Source organism: Cyanistes caeruleus, chromosome 1 (assembly GCF_971803275.1).
Source record: "Cyanistes caeruleus chromosome 1, bCyaCae1.hap1.1, whole genome shotgun sequence".
NCBI lineage: Eukaryota > Metazoa > Chordata > Aves > Passeriformes > Paridae > Cyanistes > Cyanistes caeruleus.
This window is the reverse complement of record NC_141701.1, coordinates 121,363,443-121,387,667: the sequence shown is the minus strand read 5'-3', so window position 1 is coordinate 121,387,667 and position 24,225 is coordinate 121,363,443. Positions and strand designations below refer to the sequence as shown.

Sequence of the window (24,225 nt, the reverse complement as noted above, 5' to 3'; positions counted from 1 at the left end):
TAAAGAAAGAACACTTGAGCTCGAAAGTGAAATGGGGCATGCAGGGCTAGAAATGTGGAATGATTGACGTATGGTTATATGCTTGTGTGTATGTGCTTCTACACATGCATATGTAGATGTATTTTTTTTACTGGACAGAACAAAGCCTTCTGGATTCATCTATCACTGGGATGGAATATGCCTTGCTGTGGGAAAATTTGGCACAGTTTATTTTCAGCAGAAGATTCCGAAGTTTCTTCCACCCCCACCATATTCATGGCAATGGGGTGGATGAAAAGTGTAAGGCCATAAGCACAACAGTATGAAGAAATTTTTAGAGCATTCCTCTGCTTGGCATAATGCAGGTTTCCTTTGTACTGTTTTCTACCTTTTGACTAAATGAGGGCCAGAGGGCAATTTTCTCCATGCTCATGTAATCTTGTGCCCCCTGTGACTAAATAATGGTCATTATACAAACTATATTCAATTGTATAGGGCTCTGTGGCTTTATACTTAGGATTACTATTCCCCACAGACAATAGTGAGAATACCAGGTTAATACAGCTGTGACCTCACTGTGCTCAATTTAAGCTCAGGCCCCACAAGGTGAGAGGCTTGTGCATTTACCCACTGAACCAATCAGTTAAAAAACTGATGTGATATCTACCACATGTTGCTCCCTTTTTCATGAGGGAATTGCTCTGTACCCCCCATAAGAGTTTCTAAAGCTCAGTAACAATGCTGAGCATCTATCAAAATGTCAAAAGGTTCATTATCTTAAAACCAAGGGAACAGATTTCTGCAGGCTTTTTCTAATACCAGCAATAAGGCCGCTGTTGAGAGCTCGCAATTTTGCTTGTTGAAATTGTAAGGGTTTAGTGAAGTGCTTCAGAGGAAGTAATACGCATTGCACAAGTGATAGTGAAATTAATGGGGGCATTATCACTCTTTTTCCTTTCTGCTCTGCTAACTTTGCCATCTCCTCCCCCTCCATCACTCACCCTTCCCCAATTATTTCTATTGCAGGCAAAAAGCTTGAGTTCCCTATAGACTCTGGAAGATTTCATAACATCTAGGACTAAAGCAGGAGATGGTTGCAAAGGAGGCACTCAAGAAAGCTGCTCACATGGCCATTGGGTTCTTTTCCAAGAGAGTGTCGAGCTGCCACTCTGATGGGGAAAATCTCCTCAGCTGGAGGGATGTTCCCAGAACACAAAATATGCTGTGGATTACGGCAGAACTTCCAGACAGCTAAAAATCTTGTGCCTTTTGCTTTTGTTTTTGTTTGTAGCAGGATAAACATCATATTAATAGGCCGTATGTCATGTTTTGCTGAACAGTGCACTCTCCCAGGAGGAACAGGAGAGATAAAAGAGAAAGCCCCCGGTGGGTGGGTAGGACTGCCCTCAGGCACACCCTTCCCCTGCCTAATGAAGAGCTCCTATTCCATTCAGCAGCCCATAATGGAGACTTTAATGAAATGGGTCCGACTGTCCCTGGGGAAGCTGTATAATTAGTCCTGGAGTGCTGCTTTTCTGAGATAGCAGCCACGGCTTTGGCCAGCTTTGTATGGAGCAAGAACCCACTCTGCGGTGGACAAAGAGATCCGTGGGATGCCCTGGCAAGCCGTGGATTGGCAGCACAGTAACAGGGTGAACAGGGGCACTGCAACTCTAAATGCCACTGAAAAAATGCTCCCTCCCCACTGTTTCATGCTAAATAGCCAATGTTTTTATGTGACAACCTGTCAGCCCCGAATCCAAACAACAAGTGCATGTTCCAGGCCTTGGCATTAAGGTGGTGATGGGAATGGGGTGGTTCTCTCCTCTCCTGGTTTCAACCTCAGCTTTGTCTGCCAACCAGGTTGCCCACAACAAATGAAGAGATGGCTTAGAGTCAGTGTTTTCTGGCAGATGAAACAAAACCACCATGGGATTAATGAGGGGCCCTGGTGTGCTAGGCACTGTGGGAGCATGCACAAACTGCCCCCTTCGTCAGCAATGAAACTGGAAGTGTGCTTAACCATATCTCATGTGAGCTAATCATGCTGGTCTGAAAACAACCCTGCATAGAAATGCTGTGAAGGGAAGAGTCAAGTTGGTTTTCAGGGGAATTTCAGGGTTCTCAGTTGCTCTGGGGGCAGGATGAAAAAACGGGAGATGGCACAGGCAGTGTTTGTATGTCTGAAGCCACAGGGATGGATGGGGAACATTTGAGAAGCTTCTTGAGTTACAGATCTGCTCAGTTTTCCAGCCTGTTATGCCTGGCTTTTGAGGGAAAAGAGAGGCAACCATTTGTTGTAAAGGTTTTTGATAATGGAGGATTGTGGGAAGTCTGAAAGGAAACTGCATAAGGACGTTGGAATAAATCCCAAATGGTGCTAATCTATCTAAAACTATTGGATTTGGATGCACTCAGTGCTTCTCAAGCTTTAGTCTTCTGCATTTGGGCCCAAAACCCCTGTAATCTTATATTTCAGAAAAATTTTGGAGCAAAAAGATGAAGTATTTTACTATGAATTTTATTGGAGGCTAGAGGGTGCATAATTAGATACTAAAGAGAAAAAACCAAATCAACCTATACCTGCTATTCTGGCTGACCTGGGAAATGCATTAAAAATTACTTTGGCTTCAGATCTAGCAAAAGCAGTTGACACAGTGGTTGACAAACTGGAAGAAGAAAGACTGACTTCAATTTTTTGTCAAATTTAACTCTTATGTCACTCATAATTAATATCTCAGATTCAGATATCTGATATATTGAATGTTTATTTTGTTATTATATTAAGGCATGAATCACTTCCACTTTGCATTGGATGGATGCAGTCTATATGAAAATTCAGGTGCTGCCAGGCTGCAATCATGTAATGTGACTTGAAAGTCTCACTCTTCTCCCATTCCCCTTTTCCTTTTTCCGTGTGGTGAGGGTCAGTTTTGAATATTCCCCCAGCAGACCTCATAATAAAATGATGCAGCAGCCAGGGTGTGACTGACATGTTGTATTCTTTGGCTGTAATTCCTCCTGTGCTGCATGGAGATTGACAGTGCAATCAGGAGGTTCTGGCATATCAGGGCCAAAGAAAAGCTCGTGGATGAGCTACAATTTGAGTTGAAGTGTTAGTACTGTAACAAAGAAACTTGGAGTCAGGGCTAACAGTGTGATTAAAACATCTTTAGCCCAGATAAATTTTTAACTTTTCTCAATATTCCCATCACTAGGAGTTGTTTTGGAGGCAGATGCTTTTCCATTAGATCTCTCTTCTCTGACCCATCAGTTGTTTTCTGCCATCCTCATGTATTTAGAACTTTAAAGACAGTTACACTCTGAAGCAGTCTGAGACACAGTCCTAAGCAGCAGGATAGATGGAACCATTTTTCTGTCTAGCACTTCTCTCTTGCTCCTGGTATGTCTTGGACATGTTTTGTCCTAGGTCCCAGTTCTACAGGGAACTTAAAGAGAGTCCGGGTGTCTTCTGAGCTAAGCTTGTCTTTGTATGTGATAACACTCACAACCACAGATCACTTAACCCTGAGCTTATAATATTTTCATTAGCTTCAGAATCAAAGCCTTAAATTTTAGAAGCTAACAGTGCATACCAAGAAATGACAATGACTTAACTGTTACCCCATTAAAAAGTCACAACAACAATGCCTTAAGGAGAACAGATTTATTTGGTTTTGTACAATAACCATATTGGCTGCTTTTCAATGGAAAAGATGAAAGTAGCTGAGTAGTTCAGAACCTTGGGCAAACTCCGTGAGCAATACAATATGTTATCCTGATTTCTGTGTCTTTATCAGTGCTCAGCCAGCTGCAACCACAGAAGAGCATATCATTTCCCAAGGAATACTAAAAAATTCAATTAAAATTACTGGTGAACCTCCTACAAGGTGGCTGGCTAATTTCCATGCTGCTCCCTATGTTTTTGACCTGGTAAAAGTAAGCTACATATTTTTTTTTTTCCTTTTTATGCTTTAATTACTCCTTCCCCCGCATGGACAAGTGGCAGCATTGACGGCCATTCTGTAGGAGACCAGGACTTGGGCCTGTTGTGATTCCAAAATAACCTGAGAGCTGCAGGGGACAGCCCTCTGTGTCCTGCACTGCCTCTGTGTTTGCCATCAGTGTTGGGCAGGAGGGAAAGTGTAGCAATGACACAAATTGGTACCATTCAATATAGACGTGCACAGGTATGCTTACACAGACAGAAAAAGCATTTATTGCACCAGCTTTAGCCAGTGGTGCACTTATGGAAAATATATGTACATGGTCTGAAGTCAGAGCTCTTTCATTCCATGGTACTTGAGTATTTTGCTCTGCTCTAAACTTGGGTTGGCCAAGTGCATGGTCATGCATATAAATGCATATAAATCCACAGAGTGGATTTATACACCTGGCTGTTCAGGCAATGGCTCAGTACCCTGTGTATGGGCTCCTGCAGTCAGGCATAAAGAAAGGAATTAAAGAGCAAGGGCTATGTGCTGTTTGTTTTGTCTTTTGCTCTTTCCCTGTGTAAGGCTCTGCTTGGTGGGTGGAAAGAGGAAGGAGGAGAAAGACACGAGAATGTGGAGAGCAAGCACATCACAGGGAGGTGGGAGCCTCCTTCTCTCCAGATCCCTGGCTATCCCTGTCTGCCACCCCAGGAACTTGTAGAAAGATCTTCAAGCCCCGTGTGAGTCAGCTTCCCTGCAGCAGTGGCAGTGCTGGAGCAGTCAGCTTGCTCACATCAGCAAAGCAGACCACGATGAGGGCAGCTGGAATTGCACACTTCTGCCTTCCAGCAAGGTATTCACATGTAGCTCAAGTAGCTACTTGAGCACAGCACACATAAGGGCAGAGCTGGGATGTGAAAAGGGTAAGAGTTCCTTTAAAAAGGAATACTAGCCAATGCTGGGGGAAAAACAAAAGAAAAGGAGAAAATAAAAAAATAAGGGGAAAAAAGCTGTGTCAGAGCTACAAATAGATTGATTTTGATGGTGTGAGATGAATTGGAAAGATATTTGTGAGAAAGGAAGAATAGCTGCAGTTTTGTAGCTGAGCAGCTATTAATACAGCATTTTGTTCTTTTTTCAATTTTTTTATAACTTCCTATTGTAATACTTTTAATGGAAAGCTGAAAAATTTAGACAAAGTTTTTATTAAAGGTGGTTCATATACATTGTTGTCCTGCTTCAGTCTGTGTTTAGTGAAAGAATATAGATGTACATATTTGAATTAACCAAATTCTAAGCTTCATACTTTAGAGAACTCTCTATTCTCACCCACTATTCTGAGCTATAGGGGTTTGTGGCTTACCACAAATTCCTGTGCAGACACTGTCTTTAATATATTTCTGGTTAAGGTATTTCTTCTTATTTTAATTACAATAAGAAAATCAAAGTATCCCTAATCCACATGGAATGCATTTCATGGATTTGTGGTTTTATTCAGGGTAGAAACCTGTGTTGTGTTTTTCATGGTTGAACTTAGCATTCTGATTTAAGGAGGTTTTTTCGTCAGACATAAAATCCTTCACATTTGCCCAAATTCAACTACATGTTGTTCAGCTCAGGATGATCTATTTCCTTTTACAAGACAAGAGTTTATCCATCTGATATTCCCTCCACACATCATTATTTTCAAGGGTATAAAAATTAATTTTGTATGTTTATTACTTCTTAAGCTGAGAGATAAAATATAGAAAAATGTCAGAGACATAAGGATTAATTTCTGCAGCTTTTACAGACAAATGGCAAATAATTTAAAAACCAGCTGAAGCCCTGTGCTGAATATCATCTTGCTGAAATTCTCTACTAACACTATAAATAATGGAGCTAAAAAGAAAAATATTAAACTTCAATTTCAAACATGACTCTTTGGCAAATTGTGTAAAATTCTAGCGAGCTTGAAGTCTTTTTAATAAATGTTAAACTAGTAAATTTTCTACTTGGGATGAAGTCTATGGATGATTTATCTAGGAAACTATAGTGGTTATCTGAGTAATGTTTATAGGCACCTAGGTAAAGACTGCTTTTGTTGGCTTCAGTAGCACAACCGCTCTTTCCTAAGGGACATTTGGGAATTAAAATGTCACTATCAACAATTTTGCACTGCAAAATTGAGAGAATTACTGCAAAAAGTACTGCCCAATAGCCTCTGATTCTTTAGAAACCTGTTTCTCACTCTCCTTCCAACTCCAGCCTCATGAGTGCTCCCTTTTGGCAGCTGAGGCCGGCACAGCTCTCGGCAACACAGCTTGTTGTTAGTGCAGAGGTTACTCCCTTTTTCTTTGACAGGATACCCTTGAACTGCATGCCAGAGAAGGGGGATTTAAAAGCATCCTTTTTCCTCTGTGCAGTTTTCACACCTGCTTTCCTGGGAGACTGAAGTTTGGCCTTTGGGGCTGGAATGGAAGGGACCCGATGGGCACCAGAGATCTCCGTCTGTGTCGCGGTCCTCAGATACCACCCAGAGCCCCGCAAGAAGGTAAGCTGGGGTCAGGTAACCACACATCAAGGTCATTTCCACTCAATCACATGTTTATACTGAATAAGGGGGACACAGTTCTTTCCCTGAAGCTGGTATTTAAGTAGCTGGCGTTATATGATGCCTTTGGTGAGTATGAAAATAAACCAGATCAAAGGGGGTGGGGGGTTGTGGGTTTTTTCTGGCAGTACATGCTTGAACTTTGCAATATAGGTCAAACCAGTTCCACATCAGTAGCTAAGGGGGGAAAAAAATGCCCTTCATTATGTTAACAAAAACAGGGGTTTACATGTGCATATATGCCAAATTCATTAGGCAGGTAATGAAGCATTTGCACAAATGTAATTACAAACAGCAATTCTGACAGTTCATAACACTGCATTAATAATCACTACAATTAGTTCTGATGATGGAAGCAATTTACAGCACGTCACATGTATAAATAATGGTGCATTTCCTGAATGTGTCATTATTATGTATTAAGGATGCCACCTTGTTGTGACTTTCTCAGTAATGTTCCCCTTGAGTCAAAGTTAAGGATACGAGAGCGATTTTTTTCTGAGCTACAGCATATTTCATACTTGCATAGTTTAAATACTGAGTTGAGGTCATTTGTGTAAGTTCTGTATGTGAAAATGTGAAATGCCTAAATAACAGGCAGTAATTATTTGTTACTGAATGATATAGGATATTATTGAATAGATCCTCCCATTTTAGTAATTTAAATAAATTTCAGAGATATTTATAAAGAGAAAAAAAAAAAGAAGTGTCACCTCTTGATGATATAGTTTATTCCATATCTCCCAGCTTCTATTTACTCTGAGACATTCATTTTCTTTTTGTCTTCATACCCCTACTAACCTTTATTTAGTTAGTAGGACATCAAGCTGTTTTTCCTTTTTGTGGTACTTGGTGTCATAGTGAAATAATTGCTGAATTTTATTATGATGATTTAATAGTGCTTCCCATTTAGAAAACAAGTCTATGAAATCAGCTTATTCCAACCCTTTGTTTTCTTTGCTAATAAATCTTGCCACTTTAAGTTGTTCTTTTCAAACCACAATTCATAAGCTGGAAAATTCATTTTGCTAATTAATGAGAGGGAGGATTCTGATGGCAGGGAATACTAGAAAGGACTGTAAGGGCAAGAATTATTTCTTTTCTCCTCTTGGTAATATTGGTTATTGGCCTTTGTCATGGTACTGTTTAGTGATTCATTACCCTGTGGCTTCATAAGGATTTTTTTAACGTAGATATTGGAGAAAGAAATAAGACAATAGGTTTTTCTAATGTGAGTTCCTATGTATATATGCATGTCTATGACCTTACGCATACACACACACACACACACATATATATATATAAAATCATATGTATATAATCTCCCCATTTATTGTCCTTTGGGAATAACTTCCTGAAGACAATTAAGCATTGACCAGAAAGCATAAACTGGGCAACTTGAGCTAGCCCATCAGTAGTGGAAATTGCCATAACTCTGTTTTAACTTCCACCAGTTTATAGCATTTTCCCAAGAATATTTAATGCTGTATGTCAGTTTTTCCTGCTGCTAAGACAAACTCCAGCACACCAACCTGCAATAGTTAAGGTCCCTTTATGTCAAGTACAGGGTGCCTGATCCTGCCTCATTGTCCTACTCTTGCCCTTCACCTTCTGATCCCCATACATGTTTTCAAGGAGTTGTCACTGGATGTTCTTGTGGGGGGAAGTAAATTCTGTCCTCCCCATTATCCTCCCACCCAGCAACGGCTCTGTGGGTTTTTTGGGTACAACAGAACAGTTTTGTATAGAGTACAATGGCAATTATGTGAACCTGACAGCCCAAAATATTTCTAATGCAAACTCCGCAGTTTTCTCACACTCGCAAAAATGTCCCTTTTATATCACAAGCTTTGATTATCCCAGTATAATCAATGTCCCAGAAGTGTGCAGCTGAACGAGCTTGTACTGCATCGGAATATTGATATACTCTTGCAAAAGACAAAGGGAAAAGCAATTTCTTGAGATAAATATATATGAAATTAGAAAAGCGTGAGTTTTTGTTGCTGACAAGGAGAAAAGCAGGTTTATTCTGACTGCAAGAATATTTTTTGTTCTAAATATCCAAGTTTCTGGTATTTTTCACAGGGATTCTCTGTTCAGCCTTCTCATCACAAGCATGCAGCACTACATATTGTATTCCAGTGGCTTTTTTTAAAACTATTTTTTCATTTTCTTTGAACCAGCTTAAAGTGAAGATGGATTAGCATTTCACATAATCAAATTGTTGCATACAAGTTTATGTAGCAAGCAGGCTGGAATAGCTACAGCTATTTTACTTGTTCTGTTCTGTCACATCATGCAATATTTAAAGCCTATAATTAAGTTTTTACTTGAACTGTTGGGAGGCAAATACTGCCCCCAAGGGCGTAAAGGTTCCTGTCTGCAAAGGTTTCATCACAAACTGGCATATTTTGCAAACCAAAGGGGAGCAAAAAGAAGCTTCAAATGCTGTGAAACCAAATAAAAGAGAAAGACAGTGGTTCCTTGAATAAAATGTTTTACCACCTTTATCCACATGCCTTCTCTGTGGCATTATGACTAGAATTCTACAATAAACTTAATGCTTATATGGTGTGGCAGTAATGGGATTAATATGAATTCAATTTTTACCAAAGTTCTTGAATACTTCCTAAATTCAAATAATGTAGAATTTCAGTAACTGAATGTTCCCTAGTGAGGAGATATAAAAGACTGCAATCAGATACAAGTTTTTTATTTCTCCTCCAAGAAAGGCACAGTAGGTTACTTTCCTGTTAGTCATGAGGATTATGTTTTTAAAGATCTGCAGGAGAAAATACAGGCACTTGTTCACGAAGTTATGTTCTCTCATATCATGTGGTGTTTTGAAAATGTGGTTTTCTCTAAAGATTTTTATAAGGGCTAAGGTAGAAAACATAAAGCAAGGATAATACATTTTACACTGTTACTGAATTTTAGTCACAAAGTTTCTATTTTTGCTCAGATACCTCTCATTGGAATTGAAAAAAAGGACATCTGGTTTTAATATTATTTGCTGAGCAAACCAAACCCAGCAATGCAAATGTGCAGCCATGAAGCTTTCTGAAAGGAAGTAGTTGGATTTCTTTTATATCTCCTAACAGTGTTTGTTCTGAGCAGCTTTGGTTTGTCCTTTAAGCGGCTGACTTCTTTTATTCAGCGATGCATTCTGTTCCTCAGGTGGGCTCCACAGGGAGACTTGCATAACCTCCTCGGGGAGATCATGTCAGGTGGCCACATCATGGGGACTGCAGGCTCTGCTGGACCTGTCTGCAAGAATTCCTCAGCCCAGTCCTGCTGAGAACTTTCACACGTGCCTAAAGCTCTTGAACAGGTACAGAGTGTGTTTAACCTAAGGGAAAGAGAAGACCACACGCTTTCTCATCCAGGCAGCCCCACCTGTGGCAAGGTCTGCTTGTGGGGGGAATAAATTTGTTGATGATTTATCATGAGCAGATTTTGGCTGAGAGGGTTTGTGAGTTGGCATACTGCTTGTCTACTTTTTCAAGTACCATTAATTGGTAACTTGAATTCAGGACTTCATAACACTGCCTGTATAGTGAGCTTAATGACATTGGATACACCCAGGTTTCCATTTTACTAGGAAAACTATTTTAAGGTGCTTCCATCTAGAAAGTTTTGGGTGGGCATGGGAACGTATCTCTTATGGAACAGCACTTTAACCAAAGTAACTGAAAGACTCACCAGTCAGACCAGTTTCAGCAGTCCAGAATGGCACTATCCTCAGAACTTACTCTTCACACATTTTCTTCCACAAAAAAAAAATAATGGGAAGTTTATACATTTCCTTGTGTCTCACTCCTAAAATAAGAAAAGTACCTTGTAAGACCGTTTTTCATTTTCCACCACCCTCTCACACATCTGTTTCTGTAGCTTTGTCAGGTTATCACCAGCTGACATATACTGAATTATTCAAATTTCATTAGTGAGTTTTCATTCTGGACAGCAGTGTATGTGGAGCATCCATGACTCCAAAGGGCCAGCCTGCCAAAGCTGCTTCTAATCAGCAGCAAATGCTAAAATTTTTGAGGCTACAAAAAGAAAATGTTGCTTTAACTTTACTTCTCAGAAGTTTTGCATGGAAACAGCTTTAATCTATTTCCATATACACAGCTATAAAAAATGTGGATGTTTATACGGGGGGGTGTGCATATATGTACACACGTATATAATATAGATATATAATATATGTATTATATATATATATATGGATATATGTATTTCATATATATATATAAACATTATAAAAAACCCCTGTCTGCTTCTTCTTTAATGCTGAAGAAGCCACTTTAGAGAACAGATTGTACACTATTTGCTAAAAAACAGCCAGGAGATTTTTCAAGCACCGTTTCCAGGCATTATTTTTCATCATCCAAAGGTAAAAAGCTCATTTATGAGGAAATTAAAAATAAAAATGATCATGTTACGTGTGAGCAGGCCATTTGTGGAGCTGGTCTAAGCTGGGAGAAGTGCCCCTTTCACCCCTGCCAGTGGGTTGAAGCCTCTGTTTTGGCTGAGAGCGAGAGGAACGGGCTGGTGTCTCCTTGGTCCCGAAGAAGTGGGATTTCATATGTCAAAGAGCCACACTGAGATGAAGGCAATTGGAAGTAACTGCTCAGAAGAAGATGCCCAAGAGTAAGTTGCCATGGAGATGGAAAGGCTAAACACCACTGTACTCCTGACCTCGAAAGAGGCTGATTTCTCCACATGACAGCTGAGGTCGTGGGGGCATGGTGGGAAGCTCATCCTGCCGGCTCCAGCTCTGCCTCTAGCCTATGGATAAGTAAAGAATTACTGCTTTACTACTTTAGGTAGTCCATTAACCTTCACAAGCCTGAACTTTCATTCAAATAATTGCAAAATAAGTATAGGTGGTGAAACCTGAACAGAATCACTGCTATTTGTATGCCCTTTGGAAAGTTTAGGGACCCAACCCTTAGTGTGGATCCACTGGTATTTTAAACAGTGAGGTATCTTTCTTAGCTTCTTGCTGTAATTGGAAAAAGTTAAAGCCCAGAATTACCAGCAAAACCCAAAAACCATTCAGTGACTGGCCACCAAATGAATGTAAACAAAATGGTCCTTCATCAGCAGTGGGGCTTTGTATTCAGCGGGGAGATTACCTTCTGTTTGTAACTTATTACCTTATGGTGAGTTCTTTTAGCTACAAATCCATTCCACAGGGTCCATTAGAATAACCCACCATGCATCATGACAGACCTCACCCAGGAACAGCCGTAAAGACAGAAGGGCGGCAGGATCCTGCTACACACCCCAGTAACCCACAGCCTCCCTCTGTGCACACAACTCCCACGGATGCAGTAAAACCTGATTTAAGTGCCAGCAGAGAGACTGGTAAGTACAGATTGTCTGACAGAATTGATCTTCCACTTGAGGTAAATAACAGGGCTTTTTTCAAAACCTCACCACTACTTCAAAGTGGCGTCTTAGGATACAGCTTATTGTGGGTGAGGTTAGTGGTGCAAGTTCAGGCACAGGTAAATGGCTGGTTGCAGAACCAAAATGACTTCAGAAATAAGTGCTTACCAGTGTTATTTTGAGCAGTAGCTTGTTGTGGACTGTTCTAAATGCCAGAAGCTCTTAAATGTTATTGTGGTTTTGTGGAGTGGACTCTGCATTAGGAAGAAATAGCTTTTGCGAAAAGTACCACTTAGAGCTAGAAATATTTTTTAACAAAACCAACTTCAAGCATCGTTTAAATTGCAGACAGCTCTATGACAATAAGTTCAGAGAAATTCTTTGAATTCAGTGAAGTTCTTACAGTACAGGAGATGGGGAAGTCTGAAAAATAAATGTGATGGCTACTGCTTTCATTCTTATTTATTCCTTTTTATTTTATTTAGGAGGTTAGCCACTGAGAGTACATCTCACCAGTCGTGTCTACATAAATCTTGATCTGTTCCAAAGTCCCAAGTCTTATCTTAAATATCCCGACAGATTTAGGGTCTTTCTGCTCTATAGGAACAGTGCAGTTAATAGTACTTGGCTCAATACTGAGCTGATTGAGACCTTAATTTTTTTCTCCTGTTAAAATCACCACCACTGTCTATCTCACTGAGGCCAAAGCAGCGGTCCAAAACCCTGTGCAAGACTCCTACTTCTAGAGATGCAGTGGAGTGGCAAAATGGCATAAGAATCCTTGCTTGGCTGCTGAGGTGATGCAGACTTCCAGTACTTAAAATACACTTGCCTCAGTAATGACAGTCCTTAAAATAAATTCAAAGCATCCTCATAAAGTATGAAGCAACCCCGCAGAAAATGGAAGTATCCAGAAATTATGCAAATAGTAACTGTGCTGGGAATACTTTGCTAACCCTCTTCCATTGTAGCAGAACATGCAGGTGTCATGTACACAGACTTCAAATAAATTTCTGAAACTTTGTAGATATAGAAGAATGTTTCCTGGTGTCAGCATTACCGATAACATTATTGATTCTTTTCTTACAGCTTGAAGGGGAGCTTGGCACCATGTTTCTTGGCCCCACCAAATCTGGATTATGATGGATACCATAAATACATAAAGGAAATGTTTCCATGTGAAACCCCTGTACTATATGGACTGCACCCCAATGCTGATATGGGATTCTTGACAACATCAGATAATCTCTTCAAAATTCCTTTGGAAAACAACCCATGGGAGAGGGATCAGGCCAATCTGCAGTTAAAGAGGTGAAGTTCTTCATCCAGTGTGTTGTCAGTTGTTGCTATCCAGCTCCCCGATGGGACCCCTCTGTCCCACCCCCCGTGGTGCCAGCCTGCTCGTCTCTGGGCACAGGCGGCGGAGGGGGTCCTGGAGTGGATACAACACTCAAGAGGCTCAAACTTGCTGGAATAATCCCGGGTTTATTGTCTGTCGTCCATCCGGGGCAAGAGAGAGAGCGAAATGCTCTGGATCTTATCTCTTATACCAGGGGGCAGGGGGGATTAGGGGATGCAGGGAGGTCACAGCCAATGGGAAGGGGGGGGAGGGAAAGAAGGTTTTCAGGTAGGATCTAACATTACACAAACCAGAGGTGAGTTTTACCCTTGGGAGGTACCAAGATTTCTAGATGCACTACAACAGTCAGTGCTGTTAATGACAGGTGGAATACACATCTTAATGTGTTATTTCAGCAATAGACATTCTGGGGAATAGAATTTCTGGGGAGAAGAAAAATGCATCAAATTAGAAAAGATCAGATGAGTGTTAATGGGTATGATAATGCACCAGCCTTGTCAAGGGGTAAATGCACTAGGAAGATATTTGGACCAATTTATTTTTCACATTGAATTTATTGTGGGGTGGGAAACAAGCTATGGATCTCCTACTTTTTTATTATTTTTTTTTTTGGTACATTTTCATAAACAAGTACAGACTTACTGGGGAAAACATGTGGTTGGTTGAATCAGTGGGTCTAGTCTTGACCTCTGTCTTTTGTTTCCATCTCCTGCATGATGAAACTCCTTAGGGTATCTTTCCTACACCTTCCCACTTGTGCCAGTCATAGGAAGTCCCTCCTAGCCTGCAGTCCTGACTTTTTCTGCTGCGTTCTCAGCACAGCCTAGCAGAGGTGTGCAGGCTTTACATGTCAGGAAGAGCAGGCCAGACACAGGCTCTGTCACTGCTTCCCTTGCTGGGCACTTGATCTGAGCAGGAGCCTTGTAGCTGCTCCAAGACTTCCTTTGCAAGTAGTAGATGAAAAGGAGGTTTAGTTTTTGGGTAGTCTGACAAGGTGTATCCTGGCCAAGGAGGGTGTCTGACCGTCTCAGCCTCAGCTCCTCACCAGGAGTCTAGCAGAACAACAACATTAATGCTGATAAACAATCAGATGCTGGGTTAAAAGGACCAATCCTAATACCATGATAAACTTTGTCACTTAATATGGAGTTGACTGGGACATTGTAGTTCTGTTCATAGCCAAGATATGTTAGACACACAGACACATTAGTATAGCCAAACTCATACCAGAAAGATTTTAAAGGATGGGTTTTAAGAATGGAACATCACTGGTGCTGTGCTTAAGAGATTAAATGAATAAAGGAGAAGGGAAGGAAAATGTAATCACAAATCTCAGCTAGTTCTGTTTTCAGATCTTGCCACTTTCTGCATCTTCCTTTCTGAGTGCAGACCTGAGAAACTATGTCCAGATGCCCCAAAGCCTGGCAGATGATGAGACTGAGCCTTCAGCTCCTTATCCTTACCAGGGTTAATTAAAGTCCCCTGTGACTGCCATGCTGGTTCCTTCCTTTACTCCCTCCTTTTCCTCCAAGCACCCTTTTTTTTCTTTTCCTCTTATCACTATCAGATCATGGAGGTTTTGCAGGAGGAAATGTGACAGCTCTGCATGCAAGTAGCCAAACACTGCTTCATCTCCTGGGGGGAGCTTGTGCTTTTCACACTCAGTTCCCATCCAGTTTAGGGAGTCTGGACTATAACATATGGCATTCATCATTAAGTCTGCCAAAGCTAGGGCTGAAACAGAGGCTGAGCTGCATTAATGCTGTGATTTCAATTCCTGCTCATTAGTACTGTTATGAATTGTTCTTCATTTATGTTCTGTCTCAGTTCCAGAGCAGGCCTGCAGGGAGAGGGGCTCTTTTTGGGGGTAAGGCATATGTGTGCCTGTGTCTGTGCTGTATTACCTAATGCCTGAGACAGCAAGGACTGTGGGTGGTGGAGGGGGTGATGGAAGCTATTAGGTACTAGGGAAATACAAACTAGTGATCACACTTGACTGAAAATCAAGAAAACTCCAGGGTGTATCCTAGAAACAGCAGTCATTCCAAGTCCAGGGACAATGTATTAGTAGACTTCAAGGGTCAATGCTACCTGAAAATGCAAAGCTAAATGGAAGCTGCTAAGTGTTAATTGGTTTGCTGTCATTCCTCTCAATACTGTAGCCAAGAAGACAGCAAAGGTGATAGAGGGAGCATAGCTGGTTTTTATCTAAGAAAATGAGATATTTGTGCTCTTCTGAAGAAATCAGACTTCAAAGTAGATGAGTCAGAAAGAGTTGATTGCTGGGATTTCTATTGGCTCTGTTTTATTGTCCTGGCCAGGTTAAGAATGTCCCAGATGATAGTCTGGGTATGCTTCCTGAGAAGCTTAACATTGCAGAAGTCATTCAGGGAAGACCATTGCCTGGAGACCCTATGCTCTTGTTTGCCTCAAACAGTAAGGTGATGAACCTTTTCCTTTCAGAGATCCGTAGGTCTTTTAAACAGCTGGACCTTGGTCTCAAGGCAAATTACTTATTTCAGGGCTTTTTATTTTTCTCCAAAGGGGGAGCTGATCTTTTCTGCTCACGTGGAAGTGCTGCAATACACACTCTTCTGTGATGTTGTGCCAGACACATGGACTAAACCAGCATATCCATCCACACACAGCTTTATCCACTGGTAAGTGCCCCACAGTGACAATGTGCAGAGCTATTCCAGTGATTTATGTCCATCAGCCTGGTTCCATTCATGTTTCTTCCAAATATTGTCCTTATGAAAGTCAGTTTTCCTTTGAAGCAGGTTTTGTAGCAACACCAAGCACTTTGCTAAAGCGAAAGCTCCGTCACCTCCTTTTGTTCCAAGTACTGGACGTGTTCAGCATCTTGTGGGATTCCTTTCCCTTAGCCTGCCACCGGCAGTGGTTAGACATGAATGAAACAGGCATTGTTTTTGGAAATTCTTCTGATACCTCATGGCAATGCATGCTGCATTATGCCATTATTCAGAGCCTCTGTCAGAATCTCTTATGTTCCTGATTTGCACTTTGCTCTGGCTTATTTAAAGTTTAAAAATGAAGTTTAAATACCAATGAAGATGATACCAGACAATTTGTATTTAAGAAGCCATCTAGCTGTTAGCAAATTCTGGCAGTTTCTCATGGTGATGTTCAGGTTTCTCCCCTAGACAGCAGATTCAACAGCACTGTGCATACTCACATTCTCTGCTGCCAGCAACCATCCCATGCTGATCACCTTCTGCAACTGATTTCAGACATACTTACACGAGGGAAACAACAAATTCCACTGAAACAATTGCCTTATACTTACATAAGCTTATACTTTCTGGTGACTTCAACAATGTACTTTCTCTATAGACAAAAGGACTCTTTACATTTGAAATCTGTAGTTTATTTTGTCTACAAAAGCAGTTCACATGCAGTTAAGGCAGGAGCTATTGATGCTTCTCTTTTAGGGTTACTGATTTTCTCATGAGGTACCAAGAACTTGACATCTGGACACAGGACCTTGTGCTGCTAGCAGTGATGAGGCTTTCTGGCTTGTTCCATCCTCACTGCTTTCTGACAGATCAGCAGTGATGGGTGTAGGGCACCAAGCATCTGATTTCAGTGCCAGACATTTTTCTTTAACTTACTGATGGTTAGCTATGTTTGTGATGCTGTTTGGAGAGTTAATCACAGATTAAATAAAAAGATAAAAATCACCTTAACACTAGAATAATCCTTTGCTGAAAACAGGGGGAACAATCCAAACTTGTCTTCAGGCTACTCGGAAGTGTGAAGACAAAGCAGCTAAGGAAATAAAAGCTTGAATTTTATAGTTTAAAAAAGGTTTAAGAGTGCAAGTTTTTCCACCATTGTTATTTAACTAATTCAGTGCATGTATCATAGTATCATAGTATCATAGTTTTCATCTATAAAAGAGCTATGAGGCTGAAGACAAAAATAAATCAACCCTCCCAGTCCCCTTTGTGTAGTTGTTGCCACAGCAGGGGATGGCAAACTTTCAGCAGTATAGTGAATAAGCAGTACATCTCATTTCCTGTCACAATCACAACATTATTAGCTGAGTTGGTGCTAGTAACACCAAGGTTTGTGGGTTCAATCTCCATGTGGATCATTCATTTAGGAGTTGGACTTGATGATTCTTGTTGGTCCCTTCCCACTCAGAATATTCTGTGAATCTGTGAATTTATGTTTGCATTTATTCTGAACATCATAGGAGTGCTTGGTAACAGTCTCCCAGTGTAGCAGTAACAGTGTAGTGTAACAGTGTAGCTCAAATTCTGCATGGTCACCAATGGCATTGAGCCAAATGCTTCACTTGGCCAGCAGAAAGACGGCCAGGAGCTCCTCACAGGACACTGGCAGGGGTTCTCTGAAGAAAGGCAGACACCACACAGTCTCAGGCTTGGGCAGGATGGCCCAAGAGGTTGACAGTTCTAACATTAAACTTACTGACTGCATATTGAATTATTGAAATCACTTTTTTTATTTAAAGCTGTAATGCAGTGCAGGAAAAACTGGCTTTTGGATAAGGTGTGCTCAACTGCAGATGTTACCAAAAAGACCAAAGAGCCTGTATCTGTGTGCCTTCCATGCAAGGTAAGAAATAAACTTAAATTACTTGATCTCCTAGTTCAGGGACTCTATTAGGCAGTTAAATTGCATCAGGAGTTGCACTAAAGCATTGTGACCCTATCTATGAACAAAACCAAGAAGTTTAGGCATGGTGCTAGATTGCTGGCATTTGTCACTGTGACTTTAAATTTCATACCAGCTTGGTGTTCTAATCATTAAATATACTTCCTGAATTTAAATAACTGAAAAGTATGTCTGAACAAGGTCTGCATTGTAAAGCAGCAGCTCTAATCCAGCTGAGGTTCAGAAGTTTAAAGACTATTCTAGAAACTGTAAATTTCACATGAACGAACTTCTAGAATTTTTTGCAGCTCTCAGAGGTGAAGAATATGGTTAGTAGTTACCACATGCTGGCAACCTGAATCAAGTAATCTACACAACTGCAATTTGAAAAAAAATACAACCTAACCCCCACAAAAAAAAAAAAACAAAAACAAAAACCAACCAACCTACCAACAAAACCCACAAACTAACAAACAAAAAAAAAAACCCATAAAAATTGTCTTTATCCTGTTTTTTCTTCTTCCTTGACTGAAAGTTGACAATTCTAAATAAACAGATATAAGGAATTATGAATGTTTTATTTCTGGGTCATAATGCATATAAAGCTTTTGGGGAGATATACCAAGAGTAAAGGAACACCTTGAGAACACCTGTATTGTGAGTACCTTCCAACTCAGAACACTCAGTGATTCTGTGATTAGCATGAGGTACAATGAGGTATAATTAGGTAGGCAAAGTGTAAGAATTAAGAGATTTTTTAATCTGGATTTTCAAGCAGTCAGGTATTGCAAGAGCTGTAATACAGTTGCAGGCTGTCCCTGAATGGAAACAGTGTTCACTTTTTGACCGGCAACACCTCTTTTAACATGTTTGTCATCACATGACAAACATTGTATTTTGTTCCTTTGAATCTGTATCTTCCCAAGCCTGAAGCATCTAGTTCAGGAAGGACAATTCAGGCCTGCTGTCAACATGAAATTTTAGTTCTACTTAGAAAAGCTGCCAACAAAGTTATGGCTCATTAGAGAAAGGTGAGTGACTCCCAGTGGCAAGAAGAGAAACACCATCGCTACTCATACTCCACCAGACCCGAATATACTAAGAGGAAAGCCACTCTTTTGGAAAGGAGTTGCTACTACAGCAGGTAAACCCCAAGGTGAAAGGTAGGGTGGGGGAATGGAGCAATGGCAAGGATGAAATTTGAATGCTGCTTTTTGAAATGGGGGGCATCAACTTTTCAGAGTTTTTTTTTCAGACAGCTGTCAGTCTAAGAGCAATACAGTTCATTCCTCCTGTGGAGATGAGAAAAGTATCAAGGAACCTTGTGAGCACAGTTTGGGCTTTTGTTGGTGTTTGCATTTAAAAAATTTCCTATCTCTACAGCCTCTGGTGTTAGCAAAAGAGCATGTTGATGAACCTGCAAGTACAGTCCAGACAGATGTTATGTACTAATATCTGCAGTTGTAGAGAGATGATGCACAGCAGGCCAACAAAATCTAAACCTAAATCAACCAAATCTAAAGTCTGCACTACATCTGTATGTTCAAATGTAGCCTTAACTATTTATCAACTCTTTAAACACAAATGATTCTGGTCTTGCACTACAGAACATCAGGTAAAGCAGGTGCTACTCAACAGAATTGTACTATTACTGCAGGCACCACACAGGACATCCTGTGGGGCCCAGAGCAGAAGCATGGTTCAGGAACTGACTTCAGCAATGCCAGACATTTTTTTTAAAAGGCTATTCCATGGATCAAAGGGAAACTATGAATGTCTAGCTTATAAAAAAAAAAAAAGCAGGAGGACAACTTACATTTTGACTTTCAAGCTGAAAATCAAGAAGTCAGGTAAATGGGTTCTGACAGGAATAGCTTTACTCCTGGCAGTTTCATACTAAACTTTCAATAAAATGTGCTGCTTTCTCAATCTGCCTGATAGTAAAAGAAGACAAGCATTTTTCACAGTCAGCTGGAGCAAGAGATTTGTCTCACAAAACCACAATCCTTAATGTAACACTTATGTGGTCTATGTTGTTATTTCCTCATCAGTCAATGTTGTGCTCATGTGTTTCTCCACAGAATGATTATTGATCTCCAAGCACCATTACACCTGCTATGGGAAAGTAAATGGGAAACATCAGTATCAGGGTGTAGTTTGAATCACAAAATACTCCTCTTTAGATCAGTCTTTATTCTCTCTACATAAAATGAAATGTATATCTTACACAAATTTTAACATACTTTAACATGCAATACAAATACGTTGCATTTAAAAGAACTTGTTTGAAAGCCTGGTTGTACAAATGACAAAAATAGCTAAGAATAAGTAGAGAAATTAATCCTGAACTCTGATATAGACCAGTTACAACAGCTGGGCAGATGGTTCAGGCAGCAGGTGTACTACACAAAAACTGCTGGTGAGAAGTTTTGTTGTTTTGCTTTTTTTTACTGGGATATTTATTTTTTTTAAACACTCTTCTATTTTCATGTTTTGGTGAATAATTGCACTTTGGAATAGAATTAAAAAAAATCCTCCCACCAGTTGATTGTATCAGCTTTGGCTGGAATATAATGGCATTCAGGTGAAAGTACCTTCTCCTTCTTTGCAAGGACAAGTTCTATAAACTACAGGTGGTGGAACAGGTTCAGAAAGCCGAGCTGGAAAAATGGATCTTTATGGTTGAGCTGGTAGACAAAGGTGTTTTGTTTCTTTGAAGACCGGATGCTTTGAAGGTAGCTGTTAAACATCCTTTCTGCAAACTTGCACAATTATATAAATAAAAATATTGCTCATTTTGACCAAGCTCTCCATCATGTGGTTGTGTAGCTCTATTAAAAATTAACCACTCAAAGTTCAAGAGTGCCATTTCACTTAACATATAGGTCTGTGCACGTAGATTTCTCTACCAAAACATTTTCCTGAGATCTTTTGCATAAGACCATATCAATCAAAAAATTCCCAATACAGAAATGAATATGCTATACACTACAATTCTATTTTATATAAAACATAGTAATAAACTTCTGAAGTCAAATTGTTAACATATTGACCAGTTGCAGGCACGGCTTGAGTTCAGTGTTCTCAATTGTCATTTGCCAGTTGTTTTTGTAAACTAGAAGAAATGAGAAAACAATGTTAGTGCTTTTTAGGAAACTCAGCATCCCCATAAATTTCCATTGCTGAAAAAGATAACTTCCAAAACAGCACATCTATACACTTCAGCCAACCAACAGGGATTTCAAAATAGGCAAAAGTCTTTCAATTTTTTAATCAAATTAGTTGTTTACACAGACAATATACCTCACTTGAAATAAGCTGATTTCAGCCAAGGGAAGAACCTGAAATCCACAGAACTTCTCTTGTATAGGCACAGGATTTGCCCCAGAGCGCAAGAAGTCAATTGTTATTGAAAGGGCTACAACAGTTTAAAAAGAAAAGACCAGAGGGCAGAACTCTTACCTTTCCAGGTACTCCTTGACATTGTTGTAGCCATAGAACTTGGCCAGGTGAATGAGCATGCCGGTGGCACAGCGCCCATCCCGCCGGCGGCAGTAGCTGCAGTTGCACACCCCACGACAAGGAGGACAGATCCAGGCCTGCAGGGGCGTGAATGTGGGAGGGAGGGTAAAAGCAAGTTATGAAAAATGTTATATTTGCCTTCCTGTTGCTCAGAGAAACATGAGTATGGCTTCCCCACCACATGATTGTTCAGGGCAAGGTTTTACAAGCCTCTGTCAGCCAGCCAGACAACCTTATTAACATTTTCCAAATTCTGCAGATTTAGAGAAATTATTAAGTGCTTGAATACTTCTTACTCTGAAACCTCAGGTTCTCTGATGTGCCCAATATTGATTTTCAAATGGACTGAAGTCATCTGTAATGCCTAACATTCATTTCATGTTACGCTGACTGTTGTCAACTCCCTAGAAAGAGATGGGTACCCACTGTGACAAGTTCCTTTGTCTCTGTCTGCTGGCAGGTACAGGACAATTCCTGGGACTGAATTAACCAGCTGGTACACAAAGTCAGGCATCTCCAAGCTGCTCAGCAACTGCATATAAAAGTACTAATAGAGCAGGCACTGCCACACTGGGCCAGCACACCAGAGCCATTAGTTAGTACTACAGATCTACTCTTGGCAATAAAGTTTCAACACCATGTTACTACGAGCATGTTCTTGACATCAGAAATTACTAACAAAACTCTGTTCACTACACCTTCATTCCAGGCTCAAGAGTGATACTTACTGGATCAAGCAGAGCTGACTTCACATCTTCACCGTATCGATTTCGAAGACATGGTCCACAGAACTGCCCCCTTACTCCTCCACAGCCCTGGTTGCGACAGATTGTCTTTGTATCGGTTGTCTTCTGTCGACACTGATGGCAAGTACTACCCTAAAGGTGGAAGAGAAAAACATTTGTATGAAGGACATATTAAATGCCCATTGATGAGCTTTCCTAAGAATAATAAGCACAAACTTCAAACCAAAGTCAAATTAAACAATGAAAAGCAAGTTCTGTTACTATGATAAATCATTTAACAATGCTAGGAATTTTACAGAGACAGTGCCAAATTTCGGTTGCACTGGATGTCTCAAATTACACAAGCCTCATAATCACAGTTCTGGTCCTTTCTTCTCTCTAGGAAAAGCCTAGAACTGTTGAGAAAATGATCTTGTGACTCATCCCTGCCAATACCATGAAGCATGACACACATGGTAAAATGATCTTTATGATAATCAATAATAGCCAAATCCAGTGGAAGCAAGGAAGGAGTTCTTTTAGAGAACACTGGACACTATACAACCTGTACAGAAATATAATTTCCAGGGGTACAAAGAACAGCAGGGATCACTAATATTTAATGGTCAAACACAACATTTTTATTAGTGAGAGACAAAAAGGATGTCAGCTCTTAACAGTGGCAAGTAATAGCTACAACAAACTTAACTTAATAGCTCTGTGGCACAAAAACACTTTCAGTGGCAAAAAGCCAGTAGGGAGTATCAACCACTACAGCCAAGCCCAGAGAAGTCTGGCAAAGCTTTCAAAGCTGTATTTGACATAATAATGATGAGCTGAACTTCCCAGAGCCTCATGAAAGTACACCTTTCAGCAAACCAGTGAAATAGTGAGAGACTTTTCATTTCAAGCACACAAAAACACTGAAGAATAGGGCAACTACTTACTAGAACTTTGTCATAGATTTTGTCTCTAACAGTGATTGCAATGTTGTCCAAGTCCTCCTCAGTTATGTCTTCTACCGGACGATGAGACGAATATTTAGATGATCTCCTTCTTTTGCGCACTCCACAATCCCCCTGCTAAAAAAACTCATCTCAATACCTTTTGTCTGATGTCATGAAGCCTCTGTCACCACACTTGGTGACAAATTCCTTCACTTACAAAGAGTATGCAGTCCACAGCTGGCAAACTACAGGCTCATGCACCACAGGAAGAACGGGGAATAGTTTCCAAATCATCCCTGCCTCTTTCTCTCCCTCTCCTCCATAATCTTTTCTCTACTATATTTTTTATTTGTTTTATTTAATTCCTTTCCATCATTACTACTTCTATTTGCACAAATCCCTGACATGTTTTACTGCTAACTATTCTTTGCATTCCCTGTCCTCCTCCACTGTAACTATACTCCATTTCTACTCTCTCAAAATTAGGAACTGTGACCATCTGCCTTCCCATGCTTTCATCCTTCAATCTCCTTGTATGTTCTCTAGTTGCTTTCTCCAATGACAATCTCTTAATGTCCTGCAAAAAAAACTCTACTGAAGTTTTAGGTTAGTCCTGCCATACCCAGCCCTTTCTTATTAACCTGTTATTTGGAAGAGTACTCTACTCAAGATTAAGTGATGTTTTTTCCCTTCTAAGTATCATTCTCTTTGACGCCTATTAATGAATAAATCTTATCTGATTCTTAGCCTTCTCCATACCTGTCTGTGAAGACCTTATTTGTCCTTCACTCTAGATCAGCTCTGTTCTGTCCAAAATAGTCATTTACCAGCCCTCATTTGGTGCTACTCTTCTTCTAATAGCCAACTTCCCTCTATAATGCTTCAGGTCTGCCCAGCACTTATTCCTACAAGCAGAACTGGGATCCAGCCTCTAAGGATTCAAACTTAAAGTGTGTTCCTCATGAGGGCTATACAGAAAATATAAGCAAGACAAATGACCACCATAAGCTAGAGAAGGAAAAAACCAGATTTTTAAAAATAGGAAAGACTAAAACCTGCAACTTTTCAATTACTATCCTGTACAGTAGTGGTTTGTTCATGCAGATTCCCTGAATTCATTCTTGGTTCA

At 40.3% G+C, this 24,225-nt stretch overlaps 1 protein-coding gene and 1 long non-coding RNA gene across 8 annotated transcripts in view; one reads left to right on the top strand and one right to left on the bottom strand.

Annotated features, from left to right (window-relative positions):
- The window catches only part of LOC111924413 (uncharacterized), a 73,839-nt gene extending 51,418 nt beyond the window's left edge, over nt 1-22,421 (top strand). Inside the window, exons 12-18 of one of the 2 annotated variants that reach the window (XR_015277343.1) lie at nt 6,317-6,444; nt 9,682-9,835; nt 11,706-11,877; nt 12,991-15,702; nt 15,806-15,921; nt 17,760-17,863; nt 22,134-22,421. This is a non-coding gene — a long non-coding RNA (uncharacterized LOC111924413). Of the gene's footprint in view, nt 1-6,260; nt 6,445-9,681; nt 9,836-11,705; nt 11,878-12,990; nt 15,703-15,805; nt 15,922-17,759; nt 17,864-22,133 lie in introns of those variants that run through there. The other variant, XR_015277344.1, reaches the window with a different exon arrangement.
- Nucleotides 20,076-24,225, bottom strand: part of CDCA7L (cell division cycle associated 7 like) — a 33,032-nt gene continuing 28,882 nt past the window's right edge. For all 6 annotated transcript variants that reach the window (XM_086854295.1, XM_086854313.1, XM_086854304.1 and 3 more), the window contains 4 exons: nt 23,097-23,231; nt 22,153-22,302; nt 21,365-21,501; nt 20,076-21,017 (listed from right to left, as the gene is read on the bottom strand). In XM_086854295.1, the coding sequence (XP_086710421.1) occupies nt 20,987-21,017; nt 21,365-21,501; nt 22,153-22,302; nt 23,097-23,231 (453 nt within the window). In that variant the 3' untranslated portion in view covers nt 20,076-20,986. The remainder of the gene's footprint in view (nt 21,018-21,364; nt 21,502-22,152; nt 22,303-23,096; nt 23,232-24,225) is intronic.